This window comes from Mytilus californianus, unplaced genomic scaffold (genome assembly GCF_021869535.1).
Source record: "Mytilus californianus isolate M0D057914Y unplaced genomic scaffold, xbMytCali1.0.p SCAF_10, whole genome shotgun sequence".
Classification (NCBI taxonomy): domain Eukaryota; kingdom Metazoa; phylum Mollusca; class Bivalvia; order Mytilida; family Mytilidae; genus Mytilus; species Mytilus californianus.
In genome coordinates, this window is record NW_026262582.1 from 79,386,679 (window position 1) to 79,409,361 (window position 22,683).

General features: G+C 33.1%; 1 protein-coding gene across 1 annotated transcript in view; it reads right to left on the reverse strand.

Annotated features, from left to right (window-relative positions):
* LOC127718596 (uncharacterized oxidoreductase YtbE-like) overlaps positions 1–14,543 on the reverse strand; it is a 470,207-nt gene extending 455,664 nt beyond the window's left edge. Inside the window, exons 1-4 of the mRNA XM_052224667.1 lie at positions 14,502–14,543; positions 12,015–12,219; positions 10,292–10,420; positions 4,050–4,157 (exon numbers count right to left, since the gene is read on the reverse strand). Of these exons, the coding sequence (XP_052080627.1) occupies positions 4,050–4,157; positions 10,292–10,420; positions 12,015–12,205 (428 nt within the window). The 5' untranslated portion in view covers positions 12,206–12,219; positions 14,502–14,543. The remainder of the gene's footprint in view (positions 1–4,049; positions 4,158–10,291; positions 10,421–12,014; positions 12,220–14,501) is intronic.
* Between the last annotated feature and the right edge of the window lie 8,140 nt (positions 14,544–22,683).

Sequence of the window (22,683 nt, forward strand, 5' to 3'; positions counted from 1 at the left end):
CTTGTCTTGCTGTTCATTTTTGCTTATATAAGTTTCTATCTATCTAATATAATTTTCAAGATAAAAGGCAAAAATGAAAAAAAATGGTAAAATTTGTCATTTAGGGGCAATAACTCCTATAAGAAGTTGTCTGGCAGTACTGACGTATAAGGACAATTGGTAGAGCTCAATCTGCTGAACATGTTTGCCTCGTCAGATTTTGTCTATTTCTAACGGTTTTCAAAATAAAAGGTAAAACTTGCATTTTACTCCTAGGTTCTATTTTTAGCCATGTTGGCCATCTTGGTTGGCAGGCGGGGTCATCGGACGCATTTCTAAACTGATGCTAAGTTTGGTTAAATTTCGCCCAGTAGTTTCAGAGGAGAAGATTTTTGTAAAGTTATTGACGACGGACGACGACGGACGATGACGGACGACAGACGCCAAGTGATGAGAAAAGCTCACTTGGCTCTTCGGGCCAGGTGAGCTACAAAGTAATGTATGTTTTTTGTTCATTTTTATGTCATTTGAATGTTTTGGAGTTTAGTGTGACGTCAATTTTCGCTGAACTAGTACACATTTTTGTTTCGGGGCCAGCTGAAGGCCGCCTCCGGGTGCGAATTTTCTCGTCGTGTTGAAGACCCATTGGTGGCCTTGGGCTATTTTCTGCTCTTTGGTCGGGTCTCTTTGACACATTCCCCATTTCCATTCTCAATTGTATGTATGAAATCTGCTTCAAAGGCATACAATGACAAATCGGTCTGATAGGTATCAATTGGAATACAGACTGTGTGTTGGGTCCACAATGCTCTTCAATTTCCTACTTTATTTGGTCTCTTTATATTTTTTGATTCGAGCGTGACTGACGAGTCTTTTGTAGACGAAACGTGCGTCTGGCGTATACAATTTTAATCCTGGTATCAATGGTGAGTTAATCGATCAATATCAATTTACAAAGTTGACACATGTGCGGTTGATGAGAAAATCATGAGTTTGAAAATGTAGTCTTCGATGTTTTGTTGCTAAGACCAGTGTTGTTAAAGCTGTAACTTTGCAAAAAGATGAACAATGCTGTATTTTTATCAACAATACCATGTGTGCTAAGCATTATACATTAAACATTAAACATGTGCACATTTTCTTTTCTTTACCATATAGATTGATTGATTGATTGTTGGTTGCTTAACGTCAAGTGGCAAATATTTCATGCATGCTCAGGACGAAAACAAATTAACAATACATACAATAGGTAATAGAAGCCGTCTGTGATGAAGGTCCGGGGGGGGGATTCGGACTGCCACTGGAAAATGAGGGTATAATGGAGAAGGACACACATTTTGCTTTGCAACAGGTCACCTACGGGCCCATCAAAGAGTTGTTGCAAGGATTCTAAACGTGTAGAGAGCGTGTTGCTCTCTTTACACAATGTAATCGGATTAAATGTCCCCATTATGACCGGACGTGGATGCATACTTGTACATCCCGCACTTCCAAATGGGAATCCCACTTTAGTAAGGTTTCACTGCGGGTCGGAGGATAAGCAAGAGTGACAATATTTCTATTCTCTAAGTTATCCTTGTGGAGCTAAATAAATTAGTGTTTGTGAAATCTTGTTGATGTGTAGGTATATATGTTTAATGATATACACATTGAAGTATCTTGAAAAGAAAAATACAGCATGACAAGATTCTGAAAAAAATAATTGCATGATTTTGTGCAGTTTTTTTTCTTTTTATCACGATACCTTGGCTATACTACCCATAATATCGGTTTTAAGTTCCCATGTGTATCATAGAGTTTGAAACTTCAAAAGAGATGTTTCAGTCAAATTAGTTTCCATTTTACAATCCATTTTTAAACCTTTTCGTAGAAATTAATTTTTTCGTAAATTAAGTATATTTTGAAACACATATACTTACCAAGACAGTCATATCGTCATCCGCTATAGCCCAATCAAATACTTCCATATTATCATCTATTCGGTTCAGTTTTCCAGATTTTGGTATGGTAATAAACCCATGTTGTATACTCCATCTAATAAGGATTTGTGCTGGTGATTTCTTGTACCTATCACAGATGAAATCATTTTATCCTTTTTCTTTTTTCATGAAAGAGAGAAACGAAAGATACATTGTACCAAAGGGACATTCAAACTTATAAGTCAAAAATAAACCGACAATGCCATGGCAAAAAACGAACAAAAGACAAACAACAGTATTTAAATCACAACACAGAAAAGAAACACAACGACTCGCTATACGGCTATAAGCTTTATAGTTGTCATGAGCAAATGACGTGTACAACTAGTAAATGAGGAAATGCTGAAATAAGTGTGCACCATTGTGTGTTGATGCGATTCCCTCATTTTCATTTTTTGTGGCTAGTATTCTCTATAGAGTCTCATATTGAAATTTGGAACATCGGTAAATACTTATTTTCTTACGGTTTTTGTTCATCATAGTGCTATCTGTCTTTCCTTGAAATACCTTTCACATCCCGTAAACATTTTTTCACTGACAAATATGCTGAGCTAAAGGTTGCATGACAGCACTATTCGATTACGTTTTATCTCATTTTCTCTAAGAACATCCTAATCATATCAAGCATGGATGTGTACTTTGTTGCCCCCTAACTGCTTGCAAAGCAAATTTAAATTCCAATCTTCTTCAAGTTCTTAAATATTTATTAATTTACTGGTCGTCATTGACAATCAACCTCTTAGAAGTTTCATATATAATAGCTGTGATATTTGCATTTTCAATAGTTTTGGACATCTAGTTTTAAGTGGCATGCTGACAACATCTGTAAACCACTTTAGATGGTTGCTTTTGACCTATTGATATTTTATGCAACTTATGTTGGAACTAAATTACAAAATAAAAACAACCCATACTTGTTTGAAATTTTCACAAGAGTAGGATCATCAAATCTTTTTCCTTTAACCAGAGGAGAATATCCCATCACAGTAATTCCTTTCTCCCGACAGTATTTTACTATTTCCGGTTTCTGTTGCCATGGATGCAGTTCAATCTGGTTCACTGATGGTGTTGGAAGCCCAGCAGATTCTAGACCCTCCAAATGTTGAACCCCAAAGTTAGAAACACCTACTGATCTGTAAATGTAAAAGATAAACTGAATAAAAAAGAAGTTTTTAAATTGCCGACATTGATTTCAAATTCATAACTTTTTCACTCAATGGAGAATAGAAAAGTAGGACAAACTTTAGTTCCTGCTTATACAAAACAAGCTGTACATTGTGCAGTTTATGAGATATGAGAATGAACAAAAATTCTTATGTACCTTAAGATTTGCGTTTTCATTTTTTTTTCCAGATTTGCATTGAGAGCGAACAGAGTTTGTTCTGCCTTTGCTTCAAATATTAATTCTATAATTGGAAACTAAGTCATTAATGCAATAATTGAATATAACATTGTCTCATGAATAGTGGGATCCTATGTACGTTGACAAAGTTTGCATTTGAAGTTCTGTATGGGTACATGTATTGAAAGTTTATGGTGTGAAATATCTGCTATTTTTTATAGCAATATAATATAGGTTGAAATATTTTCCCTCTTGTGCATAATTTATCAAAAATTAGCAAATACGTTTGAAAATCAATAACCACAAAAATTAGTAGTTTCACGTCTACACCCATGTCACGTTTAGGTATATTTCTCCTATATAGAATCCTTGTATTAATTATTTAAATGATCCTGTAGTGACCTTTTGTAAGACAACTTTCTTCACTAGTTCAACGTATCTTTGTTCTCTCATAGCAGTCGACATTTCTCCCATAGTCATGGTCGACCCTCTTTGCTGAACCTGCCTATTTAACTTGAAAAACTTGCCTGAGAAAAATATAAAAAAGCGGGTTGACCATATGATTTTCCTATCATGTACGTGGAACTTACAATTCCACATATTGCTGTCTCGTTTTCCATCTATTCAAATTTAGCAACTTCCTTATCACTGACCCGTGTTTAAAAACTAAATTCAAAAATGTATAAACGATATTGTTGAAAATGAACTCTGTGTCTCGAGTTGCTATAATAATTTTTGATATCCGTTACCTGACAAGGCCTTTCTGTTTTAACTCCAGCATGGCTTTGTATGTTTCCACTACTTGACCACTACTTGGTGAATGTATCAGATACAGATCTACGTACTGTAAATCAAGCCTATAAAATAAAATATATGCATGAGATAGGCCCAGGTTAAGGGACATGATTGATAAAATCAGTTTTCCCAAGTATATTCTAAACTTTTTAGTCGCAGAGATTACAATTCTGTTTCACGTAAACTCTTAAAAAGCTTTGATACACCAGGTGATTACTAACCCATTGCTCTTGTAAATTGTGTACTTTCTGAACAATAGGTACCCCTTTTTATAAAAAAAGTGCGGAAAACTGATTACTTGCATGAATTTTCAAGAACCACTTCTGTGCACAAAATTATCAGAGCGAAACAAAATTCAAACATGATCTGTAACTGGTCATAATTAAACTATACACCAAATATCAAATAAATATCTTCAAGTACTAAGACGAAAAATGTGGAAATTTGATTTGCCGGACTGACGGACAGGAGAAAAAACCGAAGGCCAGAAAGACGGACATTATTTAAACTCTTTTTCTAAGTTCTACCAAGTTCAGCTTAGACCAAGAGACTGTCTGAACAGTTGAGCAAGTATGGTCGACACAACATTTAAGCTTAAAACAGCTCTGAATTTGGATTGTGATTGAATATTTAAAATAGATTATTATCTAATTAATAATGAAAATGAAATTTGCAAATCTGAACCCCCAAACAGGATCAAGTAAACATTAAACATTAACACACACAACAAAAATTAAATACCACATAACAACTGTGACATCTACCTTCATAACACACATGACTTAGTTAAATAGTTATAAAGAAATTTTTGACAACTAATGACTAAAATTAATTGAACAGAGACAATCATTAATAGACTAAAATCCATATATACTTAGTCATTTCTGTTCAAAGGGAAATAACTCAAACTTATTTCTATGAACCAGTGATATAAACAGAAAAATAGTTCTCTAAAATTAGATATGATTTAACCACTAAAAAAAGTTCTCTAAAATTAAATATGATGTTATATCTATTTTCAAATTATAATCAAAAATCTAAATACCACTTAGATTCAGAATAGTTCATTTTTTTTTAAATAAAAAAAAAATTGTATTTTTGACCGTTAGGGACCTAAATGTGGACCAATTTGAAGACATGCCCCAAAATTAAAAAAAATCTTACAAGAGACCAAATGACAAAGAATTTTATTATTAATTTCTTTTTTTGTAATTTCTTTTTACTTTATCTGAAAAAACACCAAGCATTGTGATACATGAATATATAGATAATTTATAATACATGTATTAATATTAAATTTTTCAATAACAGTCTAAAGTTAAAAAGTTAAAAATGATAATTTTATATTATCTATATGATAATTATCTACTAGATCATACTCATCATTTATCACTCTGGATTAGAGTACATGAATATGGTTAATGATGGCATCAGCCTTCTCCTCTTGCCACATGCATCACTGTAAATACTATGATGTTGAACATGTGAGGTACCAGGAGAGGCCACCAGAGATCATTAACAGATAAGGGTCAGACAGGACATGTTGGACAGAATCATAAAATAAAAAACAACAGTAAAAGACAACCTAAGTCAAAGGGAGATAATTCAAATACAATCAATCAAAAACAAGTATATCAATATATATATAACAATATAAATAAACATCATAGATAGCACTTTTATGATGCACACAAATCACTGTCCAGTTGTGATAATACATGAATTATTATAAAGCCTTAAGTGAGCACAAAAAAGAAAGATCTCTCTTCACATGTAAACTAAGTTGTTAATCAATTCCCATTTACTATCAAATTTCTCTCTTGCTTTTGGTGATCTGTAAAAGGAGGTAGATATTTTTTTCTATTTGGTAGGAATTTTTAATCATAGCTATCGCCCCTGTAAGAGTCGGTACTGAAGTGTTAAAGCGACATGTATAAATGTAATACTTAATCAGAATAGTGAATAAGTTTAGGGAAACATCCAAAGACTCTGACCAAAGAACAATATTTTCCGCATTAAATATTAAAGTTAGATTATTTTTAACCTGAAAAAAGTGCTGCAATTCCTAACCATAAATTTCTAACTTGGGTACATTCCCAGAAAAAGTAACTTATAGTTTCTTTAGCTTCATTACAGGAACTACACAAGTTAGTTTCTTTTAACCCATATTTCTGCAATAATTAATGCACTTGTAGCGAGAGTTCTATGTAAAATCTTAAACTGGAACATACTAAATTTGTTGTTTTTAGTGCAACAAAAGGGTAAACTATAAATGAAACCCCAATTTTCTATATGAGTGCTTAGTTCTTTACACATTTTGTCTTCTTGATTTGTTGGACGTTCTGTATACATCGACAATAATTTTTTATAAAAGAATTGACATGACTTTTTATTGTAATTAATAAATTCAAAATTATCATTAGATATGTGCATACTTTTCACTGAAGTAGTGATTACATCTTTCCAGGCTTTTGGTATCATATGGAGTATAGAATGGTATTCCAAGAAATTAATATTAAGATTATATTTTCTGCAGAATTCCTTTAAAGTAAAACATTCACTATTTTCATCAAGTAAATCACCTACAAAGAAAACTCATGATTCAACCCACCTCTGGTAAAAGACAGTTTTATTATTTATTGTCAAACTCTTGTTTAGCCATATGGATTGTTTCATGATCCCTTCAGCAAAGTCATTAGTGACAGTGTTTAGGATATTCCAGTTTAGAAAAATATCTTTCCAAAAATTATTAAAATTTGTAGAAATCTTTTGGATACCATCAGGGGTCATCAACCATATTTTGTCTGCTCCGAATCTGTTGTATTGATCTATTAACAATGTTTTCCATGGGGATATATTCAAGGGGTCGAAAAGTTTATTTATCCATGTCATCTTTAGTGAATAACAAAAATATCTTATATCTGGCATTTTCAACCCCCCTTTTTCATATAACCCTATCATAACTTTTCTTTTAATCTTATCTGGTTTTCCTGACCACAAGAAACTAAAAAAAATATTTTGAATGTATTTTATTTTATCAACTGGTGGGTTTGGCAAAACTGTCAATGACTGAATTAGAATAGTTAGAGCTAATGATTTAATAACAGTGATCTTTTTCCCATATATGTTAAATCTCTATATACCCAGGAATTAAGTAAGCTCTGTATTTTTTTTTTTTTTTATATTTTCCACAAAATTTACAAGAGAGGGACGAAAGATACCAAAGGGACAGTCAAGCGTTTTATTTTCATTGAACAGATCAAATTTTATTCCTAAAAGTTTAAATTTTCTTGAATAATTCCAGTTCAAATTTCTTGTAGTTGTTAGTTTATCCCTTGAGTGAATCTTTGACCCAATCCATATGGCTTCAGTTTTATCAAAATTAGCCCTTAGTCCAGCACACTCAGAGAAGTTTTCTAAAGTATATAAACATTTTTCTAAAGATTGCTCATTCTCGTCTAATAAAAGACATGAGTCATCTGCATACTTGTTTAGTAGATATTCTGAATCATTTATTTTCATACCATTTATCTCCGGGTTATTTTTAAGTGCAGCGCTCATAAGTTCTAAAGATAATATAAAGAGATAGGGAGATAAAGTATCAACTTGTCTAACACCCCGACCAATATTAAAAAATTGAGAGCAGTGTCCATTGTTTATAATACAGCTCTGAAATTCTGAATATAAGGTCTTGAGCTATTTACAAAAAATAGGACCAAATCCTAAAAAAGACAGAGCCAAATCTATAAATGACCATTCAAGGGTATCAAAAGCTTTCTCAAAGTCTAATAAAGGTAAAAGACCTGGAAGAAGATCATCTTCTGTCTTTTCCATAATGTCAAAAATAAGCCTGGTACATTCTCCAATATAATTTCCCTTTATGAAACCTTGCTGTGTTTCACTGATTATATCCCCAAGAAAAGGTTTTATTCTATTTGCTAAAGCAGCTGATGCAATTTTTGTATCAACATTTAATAAAGTGATAGGTCTCCAGTTTTTTTAATTGAAATTTTAATTTACCCTCTTTTGGAATGCATGTTATAACTCCTTGTTTCTGACAAACAGAAAAAGTTCCAGTTTCAAAGCTTTAATTAAAAGATTTTATAATAAATTCATGGAGGTCTATCTAAAAGAATTTATAAAATTCAGTTGTAAATCCATCCATCCCTGGAGATTTACCATTTTTCATATTTTTCAAATTTTTTAAAGCATTCATTATCATTCAAGTTACCCTCTGCCTGTAACCTCTGTTCATCAGAAAGTTTGCGGATAAAAGGATTATTTTCATAAAAAAATAGATTTTTATGTTCTTGATTATTAATTTCTGTTCAAAGGGAAATAACTCAAATTCATATAATAAAAATAAATTTTGCTACTGAAAGGTCTAAAAACTCAACAACGAGAACAGCTTAAATCGTGAAAATTAAACTTGACCTTTATTTAGTCACATGAAACAACATATCTAAATTTGAAAAGATTTCGTCAATGGGTTTGCATGTTAATGAACGGACAGCTTTTGGCAGCCGCCCGCCCGCCCGTCCGCCCGAACGCAAGCCCACCCGCCGTACACCTCCAAATCAATAACCGATTTTTCTTTCGACAATCCGGTTAAAAATGAAAGAAGGAGATGTGGTTTGTTGCCAATGAGACAACTATACAACAAAGTAAATATGAAGCGGACTTGTGAACTAATAGGTAATTGAACGGTCCTCAACATTAAGCAAACTCCATATGGTATTGACAGCTATAAAAGGCTCCGACATCACAAAATTTCAAAAATTTCAAACGAAAAAAACCACAACCTGCTTTTTGACAAAACAATAAACGTAAAACAAAAACCGACAACCACTGAATTACAGGCTCCTAACTTTGGAAAGGTGCAAATGGAAAATTAAGGGCTTATTACAAAAAATAAAGAGATGTGGTACGATTGCCAATGAGACAACTACAATGTATCCACCAGAGTTAAACATGTGTGTGAGCGCTTAATACTCTCCCTAGCCTGGAACATCGGCGTAACAGCACAACATATAAAACTGTTAAAATTAGTTTGCAATGACAAGTATGCAATTTGCATATAAATGCATTTTAATTTTTTTTCAAGACATTCGCGTGCTTCTAGTGTCTATTGTTATACAATGTTCTACCTTTTTAGACATTTTCATTAGAAAACATTTCAATATAAAATCATCGTTGAAGTTCATAAACGTTTTGCAACATGCTTGCATGAAGCTCATTTCAAAAGTTTAAGGCAACAGTGAGATTGGTGGCAAATTTAAAAAGCTTAATAGTATATGTATATTTCAGTGTGGTAGTATGTATACTATTATCAAGTGTAAAAGAAGAATTGCTCTTACAAATTAGACTGATATATGCAAAGTTACTAATCCATGTAATCTACGAATAATGTTTGTACATGAACATTAGGAAAAAATCCACATAATTAAAGGTTTCTGTAAAATCTAGGAATCGATACGTACGAAAAGTTACTTAAAAGTTTGTTTTGCTTTGTGGAAAGTATGAATACACAGTCAACTACGGCCTGGTGGTGATAGTAGGCGCATTAAACAAGATGCACGTAATGAAAGTTCCATGTGCAAGGGTCTTTACAAAACCATTTGCTCACTGATTTTTTTTCTTTTTGGAATTTTAACGGTATGTCCAGTTGGATTAAGTATGTTACCACCATGATGCATTCTTATAGTAGAACTTGAACTGACAATAATATAATTTGAAACGTTGAAGCGCGATAAAGCCTTCTACAACCCGACTTTTCGGGAACTATTAATATATTACAGTCATAGTCATAGACTGGTGCTAATTCTTATGAATAAAGGTCAAAATGGCCATTTTATGTAATCTTTTCTGCTATTTGTGTGCAAAACATTGCTCAGGACGAGTTAGAACTAGACATGTTTGCCGGAAATGTATCGTATTGAAACATGTGAGATGTGTATTGTTGAAGACTACAGGTTGGCACAATATGACTTTTTGGCATGTTTTCTAAGGTTACTGTTCAATTGACGTATACATCCCACATCTCGTTTTGTTCATACTTGCAAATTTTGAAATTCGATATGAATGATCATCGGTATATAAGTACAATGTATAATAGATTTGTGTTTCTCCCACTTGAATAATGTTGGCTTAAAAAAATATAGGAACAAAGTACTTCGTAAAGTAATGCATATCTTACATTTTTAAGCTTCGGTTGAATATTTTCTTACACCGACTGAATCCATTATCCCACAACTTAGTGACAACGAATATATCTTCTCGATTTAATCCGGATTTCTTTATACCCATTCCGACATCGGCTTCATTCCTAAAATGAAATAAATCCAAATTAACGTAGATGTCAATCTTTGTACTGCGTACTGTACATGTGATTCTGTAAAACAAATGAGAGTCTTGATGGGGTGGTCTCTCGTTTACTTTTAATTTTTTTATGATCCTTTTACATCTATTCTTTATTTATTTTGTCCATTATTCTCCATTCTTTTTATTTTAGCACCCCATTATTCTCTAGTCTCTATTCTTTTTATTTTAGCACCCCGTTATTCTCTAGTCTCTATTCTTTTTTTTTCCTTTTTCTCTTTTCTTTATTTTTTGTCCTTGCACTTTTGTTCCATTATTTTCTATTCTGTAAACCCCACCCAGACCCTCACACATCACATTCGAAGTTGTTTTTTGAATGATAGTGACTGTTAGTGATATATGGGGAAATGAATTTCTGTATATTCGGTAATCATGATATTTTATAATATCAACCCTTATCAAAAGCAATACTTCAATTCTCTTTTTCAGTCCATGTATCCACCCTTTGTAAACCCGAAGCTTGCAAGATATTCAATACAATTAATGGATTGCTGTATTATGAATATCTACCTATATGCATACCATTAAAAATAATTTGTGAAAATTCTGTAAAAAAAATTATCAAAACAAATTTACAAGTATATACTACATGTATCTTTATTTGCTGTCCGTGATCTTATTAGAAAACACACACCTTTTAATTTCTGAGCTTGAAAAATAACAGCCTGTTTCCGACTTTTAAATAAGAAAATCAATAAGTAGGTTTGATTGTAGTTTAAAAAATGTGTACATCTTTTCAAGCTCATATAAAACAGCATAACCCCCTACCCTTGAACGTAAATGGTTGTTCCCTTAACTTAAATAATTGAATTCGATTTCGATCCGAATTGGAAGCCTCCAGTTTGCCCAATTCATCTATTAGCCATACCAAATATCATTGCATTTAAATTCTACATTTTGCATTTCAGATTGTATATCCCTCAAGCTTTTATTATTCTATCCTGTATACATTAACTTAATAATCATGAAGATAAGACTGTAAATAATTTGATTGATTGGTGTTTAACGCCACTTACAACACTTTTGTGCTATTTCGTGACATTCAGTTTTTATTGGCGGAAGAAGCCGGAGTGGCTGGAGAGAACCACAAACCTTTGGTAAGAAAACTGACAATCCTAATCAATTTTAAAGATCGGAGTCGACCGCATCTACCATGCGCGGGATTCGAACTCACAACCTCAAAGTTGACAGGCTAGTGATCGAAACAGTAGTTTAATCATTCAGAACACTCGGCCACCGAAGCCCCTCTGTTAACTAAAGAATTTACAACATCTCTATCAAAATGTGTGATAGAATAATTTTGATCATAAATTCGAATGCAAGGTAAAATTCGAACATTTCGCGCTATAACTATTTTTAATATGGAACCATCGCTTTTCTTCCGGAGAAAACATTTTACTTAGATTTTGTTTCTTTTCTTTGGAAACGATTTTTTTTTCTAGATATTTATAAATGTTTTGTTTAAAGATCCCGCCACAAAAGATGAATGAGTGGTGCCAGATATCAAGGAAATTGTCAATGATTAATGATTATATACCAACCCATAAAATTCTGCGGTATCTATTAGTTGATATCCTTTCGATAAGGCGTACTCGACTGCTTTTTCCGCCACTCCTCCGCTCCCGGAAGATGCTTCATACATCCCAAGACCAAACATTGGCATACATACTCCATCGTTTAACGTCAATCTAGAGGTAATGTCTGTTGCTATAGATACCATTCTTTTCGTCATAATATTATACTATACTAAAATTCAACATAAAACGTAGCCATTTAAAAAAAGAATATCAGTAACTAAGTTAATGTAATATTTCCAACAGAACGTACCGCAAAATTTAGTGTGTAGATTAAAGTAAACGTAAGATTTCCAACAGAACGTACCAAAAAGTTAGTGACCAATTTGTATAGATTATCTGGTTTTCAACACATTGATATTTATGATATTTGTACGCAGAAACCCCGTTAATCTATTTATCGTGCTATTTCTGGTCTCTTATTTCCTTCATTAGACAGTTGTACACTTGACAAAAGCTTTTCTTTACAACAAAAAAGTTCAAAATTCGCCCTCTTGACTATTGATCATGTTGATATTTATCCCAATAATCAGAAATCTTAAAATAATCTCAACTTGTAATAATTGAGAAAGACTTTATACAAAGGCCACACTTAAAAATATTTTGGTTTGCCCAAACCCTACTCAAAGGTAGAGACAGTGGGTAGGTGGGTAGGCATTTTCTTTTTTTTCGGCAAAGAGTAATTGAAGTGTCAGATGTTTTTAGTCTTCATGCCTATCTGATTAAAAAAAAAAATTTTCACATCATGACAATAAAAGATTTTGATGATTTTTTTTTCAGAAGGTAGGGCTAGTGCAAACAAACGCATTCTTTGTTATGGCCCAAGTGGTCTTAAATTGCAAACAAAAAAGTCTGCAACATTATCTCAGATCTTCTAAAGATAACTTACAATCAAGGCGACACAAACACAAAAAAAAAAAAAAAAAAAAAACCAAACAACGTATGTTAACTTCAATCGGCAAAATACGGCAGATTCCACTTCTTTAGTTTGTTCGCTCTGTAGAGGTGTGCCGAATGACTTAATAACTTTACCAGGAAATGACACAACACAAAGAAACATACAACTTAATTTCGCCTCCATCGGCAAAACTTGGCTGATTCTAGCTAGATTGATAGATCTCCCAAGGTGTTTTCTTGGGTTTCAATCAGTTACATACATGTACATATTATATTACATACACTATATACTCAAAGTTTGTACGAGCCTGCCCTGTACTGATGTCCTAGATGTTGGTAACTGATCGATTTTTTTTTAAATTTTTGAATAATACGTTGTTTATAACTTTGTCCACACCATGCACCAATTCCAAGGACATGAGATGTGAAACTATATTTAATCACAGGTTCATGTACTTGTTATAACCAAGAAATCAATATTTCTAGCTGTTACATATATCTATATATAAATGCCTGTTAACACCACGATGTCATTAAATGTAATTGGTTATGTTGCATTTAACAAACTTTTCAGTTACACAAAGTCAAGATACTGATACTGAAATTCCCCTTCCAAATCATTGCAACCTATCTTTTGCATTAACCCACGGGGAAAGGAGGGGGGGGGGGGGGGGGTAATTTCATATCATTGCATATGCAGGGATGTGCCAAAAATACGGGTCATACTTTTGCGAGATTTTTTATATAAAAGTGACCCTCCTATATTAAATTGCATTTACGTTTGATAACAGTATATTGATTTGGGGTATGATCTACATGATTTCATATATACATATGCTATTGAGAATCTTTCATTGTTAATGGTCAATTACAATATTAAATCAAATCAATTCTAAAACATAAGGGTACATAGCTGTCTGTTTAAGAATTATGAGTGATGATATAGATTTATTGCTTATATAAGCATGCCGGGTCATATTTTAAATATTGTAAATAAGTATAGAAAAATGGGTACGTTTCTTGAGGCAAAAATGGCACACCTTACCAAAATAATATCGAAGTACCTAAGGTCATTCGGAGGCAAAATATAGCTAAATACCAAAAGTGTAAATACGTTTATTCAACACTTAATATAACGTTCAGAGACAAATACCTCTGTATAAATGTTTGTCGTTTTGAAGAAAATAAAAAACATTGCCACATAGCAGGGCTTAAAAAAGTGTAAAATTTGGTTGTGTAATTGCTCTGTTCTAGATTTTGACATTAGAAGTGGAACCTTTTAAATACTGGACTCGTATTAGTCCTAATAATTATGACGTCTTACAAGGCTATTTTTATTTTTTTCTGTGACGCCTTCCTCACAGAAAAAAAATAAAACTTGAATTAAAAATAGCCTTGCAAGGCGTCAAAATTATTTTGACGAGACTCGTTTAAAAACATTATACCGTGGAATTAATTGTAACCTTTCATATCAACGGCGAATCTTCCAAAACAGAGGTTTCTAATGTCCTTAAAAGGCAAGCAATATTATTATTATTGTGTAGCGTGTTATCTCACCCTGTAGAATGAGTCGGTTTGTTTACATTCTACTTTTACTTTCACTTTACAAAATTACTCCCCTTGGGTAAACCTAACTACCAAAATTGAATACCGCCTAACATTAAACAAAAAAGAACGTTTATAAATTACAATTCGATTTATATAGTGTTTTGATAGCATGATAATTACAGTTAAATCAAATTGCAACCGGATATTTCGTGTTTTTTTTTATTGCGTATTTGTATTTTCAAAAAAATTGAATCTGCTATTTGTATAGCATTACGTAATTGAGACATGTCATTCTAAAAGATATTGATGAGTTAACCGCATTAAAAGTTTGTATTTTTAGTTCTTATTTTAAGAACGTTAGATTTTCAAAAAATACCTCTATCCCTCACACTGAATACAGGAGCTAACCCTTGTCAATATCACTCTTGCAATGGTGTTTATTTGATATATATTTTAGAGGGTTCGGATGGGGTTTACAGTATAGAGAATAACTTGATGTGCAAAACATAGAGAATAAAGGCCAAAAGATAATGGAGAATAGAGAATTATGGGGTTCTAAAATATAAAGAATATAGAACAATGTACAAAAAATAAAGAATAGTGAAAAATGACAAAAACAAATAAAGAATAAACAAAACGACCCCTCCCGCCCCCCTTTTCCAAACTCCACTTTCTCCCATCCAGTCCCTCATCTAACATACATTTAAAAAAATAGCCTTCAAGTTGGTGTCCGACTGAATTGTCCACGCGAACAATAATACCAGATTGAGAATCAGCATTATGAAAATAAATCGTTGGTATTTTCTGTTGTATCAACCACAGTAAACCGTTTATTGATTGATCAATTGATGGCTTCCTGACCTCAATCGGCAAGTACTTCATATTATATTTAGGATGATCTGGAAACTGTGGGATATATGCAAATGAGACAGCAACCAAGCAACAAACATAATCAAATAGTCAAGATTAAATTTCTATTTAACTTTTTAAAACTCGGTGTTTTAAGAGCTTTAACTATTTCATCTAAACACCTAGGGGTGACTTGTGCACTTTACAACATACACATAATTGAATGGTAGTGACGTTGAATTGGAAATGGTAAAAATAAGTTTTTGTATTGGAGAATCAGAGAGTTTCAAAATGGGAGAGGGGGCACAACACGTTTGTCTTCAAATACAATTCCCCCCAAAACAAAAACAAATACGAACCCCCCCCCCCCCCCCCCCCTCCCTCCACCAGCACACATACACACTTTTGCAATAACGGTGACATATTATCTCCTACCTGGATCCGCCCTAGTCGTGGATATAGTCATCTAGGTACCATTTAGCTAGTTTTGTAAGATTCCGTTTTTAGACATGATTTTGTCCGTCTGCTTTCGACTTATGAGTTTTGATTCTCCTTTTGATGTCTTAATTTCGCCGCTTCTTTTCTCTAATGAGAATACTTTTTTACAACAAGTAAAATTGTAATGAGAAAAATAATGGAAATCGTGAATGTGCCAAAGAGACAACAACCCGACCCCAGAGCATAAAACAGCCCAAGACCACCAATAGGTTTTCAACGCAGCGAGGAAATCCCACACCCGGAGGCCGGCTTCAGCTGGCCCCTTAAACAAAAAATGTGTACAAGTTCAGTGAACATTGACGTCACACTAAACTCAGAAACACTTAAATGAACTAAAACTACTACAAAACAAATTTGAGATTTTTTTTTAAAAACCTTAATTGCTTTAACTATAACATGTATATGTTATAATTAGCGGCAATAAGTGAAATTACGCATTAAGCTTAAATCCTAGGCAACAGGCTAACGCCTAGGCAGTAAGTCTATTGCCTAAATAATGTTAGGCATTACACTTAAATCCTAGGATTTAAACTTAGATCCTGAAATGTATGTCCAGGCATTAATGCTAATGCCTAAAATCAAAATGAGAGTAAATAAAAGAAATTTATTCAAAGTTAAGATACATTTTGTATATAATTAAATAATAACTGAAGTTTAGATGTCGTTTACATGAAATATAATCATAAGTAAAATATTGATGTAAAAATTCATTGAATAAATCTCTTAAAATATATAAATGAAAGCTTGTTGGATAGTTATCTCATTAGCAATCCTACTGCATCTCCTTATTTTTTATATGGATAGAAAATTGTATTTAAATTTATTTGTTACCAATTGGTGTAGAGTTATCATGGTTATGGCACAGACTATTTCACAGTTGGTGTAGAGTTATTATAGTTATGGCACAGACTATTTCACAGTTGGTGTAGAGTTATCATGGTTATGGCACAGACTATTTCACAGTTGGTGTAGAGTTATCATGGTTATGGCACAGACTATTTCACAGTTGGTGTAGAGTTATCATGGTTATGGCACAGACTATTTCACAGTTGGTGTAGAGTTATCATGGTTATGGCACAGACTATTTCACAGTTGGTGTAGAGTTATCATGGTTATGGCAAAGCCTATTTCACAGTTGGTGTAGAGTTATCATGGTTATGGCACAGCCTATTTCACAGTTGGTGTAGAGTTATCATGGTTATGGCACAGACTATTTCACAGTTGGTGTAGAGTTATCATGGTTATAGCACATAAAATTGAGAATGGAAATGGGGAATGTGTCAAAGAGACAACAACCCGACCATATAGCAGACAACAGCCGAAGGCCACCAATGGGTCTTCAATGCAGCGAGAAACTCCCGCACCCGGAGGCGTCCTTCAGCTGGCCCCTAAACAAATATGTATACTAGTTCAGTGATAAAAGTCGTCATACTAAACTCCAAATTATACACAAGAAACTAAAATTAAAAATGATACAAGACTAACAAAGGCCAGAGGCTCCTGACTTGGGACAGGCGCAAAAATGCGGCGGGGTTAAACTTTTTTTTTGAGATCTCAACCCTCCCCCTATACCTCTAGCCAATGTAGAAAAAACAAACGTACAACAGTACGCACAGTGAAACTCAGTTTAAGAGAAGTCCGAGTCCGATGTCAGAATAGGACAGACTATTTCACAGTTGGTGTAGAGTTATTATAGTTATGGCACAGACTATTTCACAGTTGGTGTAGAGTTATCATGGTTATGGCACAGACTATTTCACAGTTGGTGTAGAGTTACCATGGTTATGGCACAGACTATTTCACAGTTGGTGTAGAGTTATCATGGTTATGGCAGACTATTTCACAGTTGGTGTAGAGTTATCATGGTTATGGCACATACTATTTCACAGTTGGTGTAGAGTTATCATGGTTATGGCACAGCCTATTTCACAGTTGGTGTAGAGTTATCATGGTTATGGCACAGACTATTTCACAGTTGGTGTAGAGTTATCATGGTTATGGCACAGCCTATTTCACAGTTGGTGTAGAGTTATTATGGTTATGGCACATACTATTTCACAGTTGGTGTAGAGTTATCATGGTTATGGCACAGCCTATTTCACAGTTGGTGTAGAGTTATCATGGTTATGGCACAGACTATTTCACAGTTGGTGTAGAGTTATCATGGTTATGGCACAGACTATTTCACAATTGGTGTAGAGTTATCATGGTTATTGCACAGACTATTTAACAGTTTTATCTTTTTCTAGCATTTGTACCTGGCAGGTGATCGTCCAAGTTCAGTTGTAAAGAGCAGACGTCTTTTGTATATTGACGAATTTGATTCCAATTGACAACTGTTAATTCTTTGTTTCTCATCCATGCAGTAAGTATGTCATGAATATTTCCGTTTGACCACTCAATACTACCCTGGTTGGAGATGTATTAATTGGCTTCCTGTGAACAATTATTATAACTAGTTCTGTCTACATTGGCATTAACTCAGATATAACCTTAGCTGTAAATTCAAGGCCTTTGTCACTTTGCTGTGTATGTAGCACACAAAATAATGTGAAAACATAAACTAAATTAGAGGCCACCTTTGAAGTATTTTTTTTGAACATAAGAGCTCTAGCGATATATTTTTTATGTGATCTGGGTACACCATGAGAACCAAAGTTTCCATCTTACTCTGATTAGTAATCGATTAAATCAACCTGTCATCTTCTGTAAAACTCTTCGGATAAAACGTGTCTTACTACTACTTCTTTCCCTATGCACATTTTATCATTTTACAATTTCACAAAATGGAAGAAATAGTACAATGGAATCATGGAAAATATTTGCAAAGCTATTATAAGGTTGTTAAATTCTACGGTCTATAATAATAATTTGCCACTTTTTATGTGTTTTTCCGAGAGAAAAAAAACCAATCCAGTTCCTCAAGAAAAACATTTTTTAATTTTGAAATTTCACCCATCATTCTCTTTTCCTTTAGCTACCAGTCTTTCAAATCTCCAATGGTAAAAAATGGCATACCATATTAAATTGTAATAGTCTATACATGTAGCTGCCTTATTTTCTGATTTTAAATGTTTCACACCTAATTAAATGGGCATTTAAAAAGTCAGAATGTGAATATATATGTTCAAACTCTTTTAGGTCATTTTTTAGTAGCAATAAACAAAAAAACTATGTCAATTGGACATGCTTTGATACTATATATGCCCTTGAATTTTTACTAGATAACATTTTTGTTCGCTTTGGAGATTCCGTATATCGTCAGGTTATCGGAATTCCAATGGGGACTAACTGTGCACCACTTATTGCGGACCTTTTTTTGTATTGCTATGAGTTACAATTTATGACAAAAATCAGCAAAGACCCATCGAAACAACATCTGATACACAAATTTAATAATACTTTTAGATATTTGGATGATATTTTGGCTCTCAATAATGACGACTTCAGTATGTATACTAAAGAAATTTATCCTGTTGAACTTACTTTAAATAAATCTAATACTAACAATGACCACTGCCCTTTCCTCGATCTTGATATCTATATCATTAATGGAAAGCTTAATACTAAAATATATGATAAAAGAGATGATTTTTCATTTCCTATCGTTAATTATCCATTTTTAGATGGTGACGTTCCCTTGTCACCATCTTACGGTGTTTATATATCTCAACTTGTACGATTCGCTCGTGTATGTAACAATGTTTTAGATTTTAACGAGAGAAATTTATGTATTACTGAAAAATTATTACACCAGGGTTTTCGATATCACAAACTAGTCAAAACATTTACTAAATTTTATCATCGGTATAAGGACATCATTCGTAAATATAGCTCAACATGCAGACTTCTTATACGTTCAGGTATTTCACATCCAATTTTTTATGGAAATATTCTTTATAAAGCACAAAAATGTCAGTATTCACCTCTGAAGCTAACAAAACCTTTAAATAGACTTATTAAGAAGGGATATAGTTACGATACTGTTGTCAGGTCATTAAAGATTGCATATTTTGGCGTTAATATTGATTCACTTATAGGGTCTTTGCATCGGCACTAAACACAATTATTTAAAAACCAGTTGTTGGCATGACACGGGTTATGTTCTTCTCAAATATGTTATGATGGTATGATACTAAACCCCTAACGAGAAGGATTGTGCCTGATATTCATATGATGAAGACATAATCTTTCAATCAGTTTAATTGAAGTCTGGAGCTGGCATGTCAGTTAACTGCTAGTAGTCTGTTGTTATTTATGTATTATTGTCATTTTGTTTATTTTCTTTGGTTACATCTTCTGACATCAGATTCGGACTTCTCTTGAACTGAATTTTAATGTGCGTATTGTTATGCGTTTACTTTTCTACATTGGCTAGAGGTATAGGGGGAGGGTTGAGATCTCATAAACATGTTTAACCCCGCCGCATTTTTGCGCCTGTCCCAAGTCAGGAGCCTCTAGCCTTTGTTAGTCTTGTATTATTTTTAATTTTAGTTTCTTGTGTACAATTTGGAGTTTAGTATGGCGTTCATTATCACTGAACTAGTATATATATTTGTTTAAGGGCCAGCTGAAGGACGCCTCCGGGTGCGGGAATTTCTCGCTGCATTGAAGACCTGTTGGTGACCTTCTGCTGTTGTCTGTTCTATGGTCGGGTTGTTGTCTCTTTGACACATTCCCCATTTCCATTCTCAATTTGATAAATCTTTGCCAAATGATAATTGTACTTTTGCCTTGCGTATATGATCTTTGTTTTCGCTGATTAAAGATTGGGTATTTAAGAAAATTTACATATATATTAAAACTTACGGAAAGATGATATGACTGGCAAAATTTCATATCTTCAGTCGTCTTTTTTGACCGGCTTAAACCGACTTGACCATTGAAGAGCAATACCACAAAGAAATACGAGTAAGTTCTGTTTTGAATACGAAAAAAATACTAAAATATTGAAGATCTTTTAAATCGGTTTATATAAATTTTTGCAATATGTATTTTTATTCATATATATATATAATATTATTCATCAAGAATATTTCATCGAATGTACATTTATTTGTAAGGTAAACAAAAATCCGAAAGTTCACTTATTGCCTGAAATGATGTTTGGCAATAGGTTGCATAATCATCATCAGATTTCAGGAAATAAGCTTAAAGCCTGAAAATTTCAGGTAATAACTTAATGCTTAGGCGTTAGCTTATTGTCTAGGATTTAAGCTTAATGCCTAATTTCACTTATTGCCGAAAACATATATAAACATATTGATTTTGAAAAATCGAAATCTGACGCGCAAACGTAAACTATGTTAATCCCCAAATGCGCGCAAATGTAATGCGCCCCAAAGCCTCACATTCATATGTGTACATGGGGCTCTTGCTGACAATCAATTAAGGCGGGCGCATTACATTTGCGAGCATTTGGGGATTAACATAGTTTACGTTTGCGCGCAGCTTTCGATTACATTTGCGCGCATTCATTTTACAGGTAACACAGGTAAAAATAAAAATAGCTCATCGTAAATATGTTTATAGTTGTTATGAATTTTAAAAAATATTTTTAATTTCAAATAAAAATATATAGTGATCATGGTAAAATCCCGTAATAGCTTAAGACATACATGTAACTTAATTTTACTCATACTGTATATATTTCCAGGACTAAGGCCCAGGAATAAAAAATAATAGTTAAATAGATAAGTATAATCTACCTGTATTTACCTGTAAAACGAATGCGCGCAAATGTAATTAAAAGCTGCGCGCAAACGTAATGATTTTTGCGCGGAAAGGTAATGTGGGCAAAGATAATGCACCGAGGCTTTGAGACTGATACACACATTTCTTTCAAATAATCACTCATGAATCAGTGCACTTTAAGGGTAATATACAGTTGTAGTAAATCAGAAAAGCACCAGCAATACTGTATTACATGTACATTGTAACATCAAACTAACACTACTTCCGGATTATAATCCACGGAGATTTCCTTTCATTGATCATGCAGCGAGTGTACAATACTAATAGCAAACAAATCGAATCAATTTCAAAGACATTCCAATAATTTCTCTTTACTTTACATTTGATTCAGATCTGGGATCAGATCGATCAGGGAAAACTTAATTTGTTTCATTGTAAAGATCAAAACCAATCATTTGGCAGATAACAAGCGATGAACTATCAATGATTTGTGTACTGGAATGGAAATATTCTTTATCATTAATGTGTTTTAGAATTTGAAAAAAACAGAGACTTATCAAAAGCTCACAATTAACAGTGATATTGCACCGAGGCTATATTCAAGATTTGGTAAATTAGATTATGGAAAAAAACTGCAGACAAATTAAAAGCTCGCTATTAACAGTGATGTTACACCGAGGCTATTTTCAAGATTCTGTAAAACACTGACGAACAAATCAAAATATATAAAGCAAAATCAGAGCTGGTTATGACTTTTTGATTTGTGATTAGTTAGAGATTTTGTAGAATTGATTTAGTTTATCGGAAATACAGGATCGGACGTGACAATATACTTTATGATGTGCATATTATCACTTAGTTATGTATGTGTACGACTTTCAAATCAACAAAGGTGTTTTAAAAATGAATTCCAAATAACGGAAACCGAAATTATTACCTACATGTACTCAATAAATTAAAAAAAAGTAGATGTTTAGTCTTAAGTACAAGGGATAGGGAAAGGGATTCAATACAAAAGTGATGTTGCTCAAGGAATATGTAAATCGTAATTCAATTTAAAGGACTACATTTTTTTAAAAGATCAAAGTCTGTATTTGAACAGATATAAAGAAGGAAGTCAAATGTTTTACCATCAAAGTGTGAAAGTTGA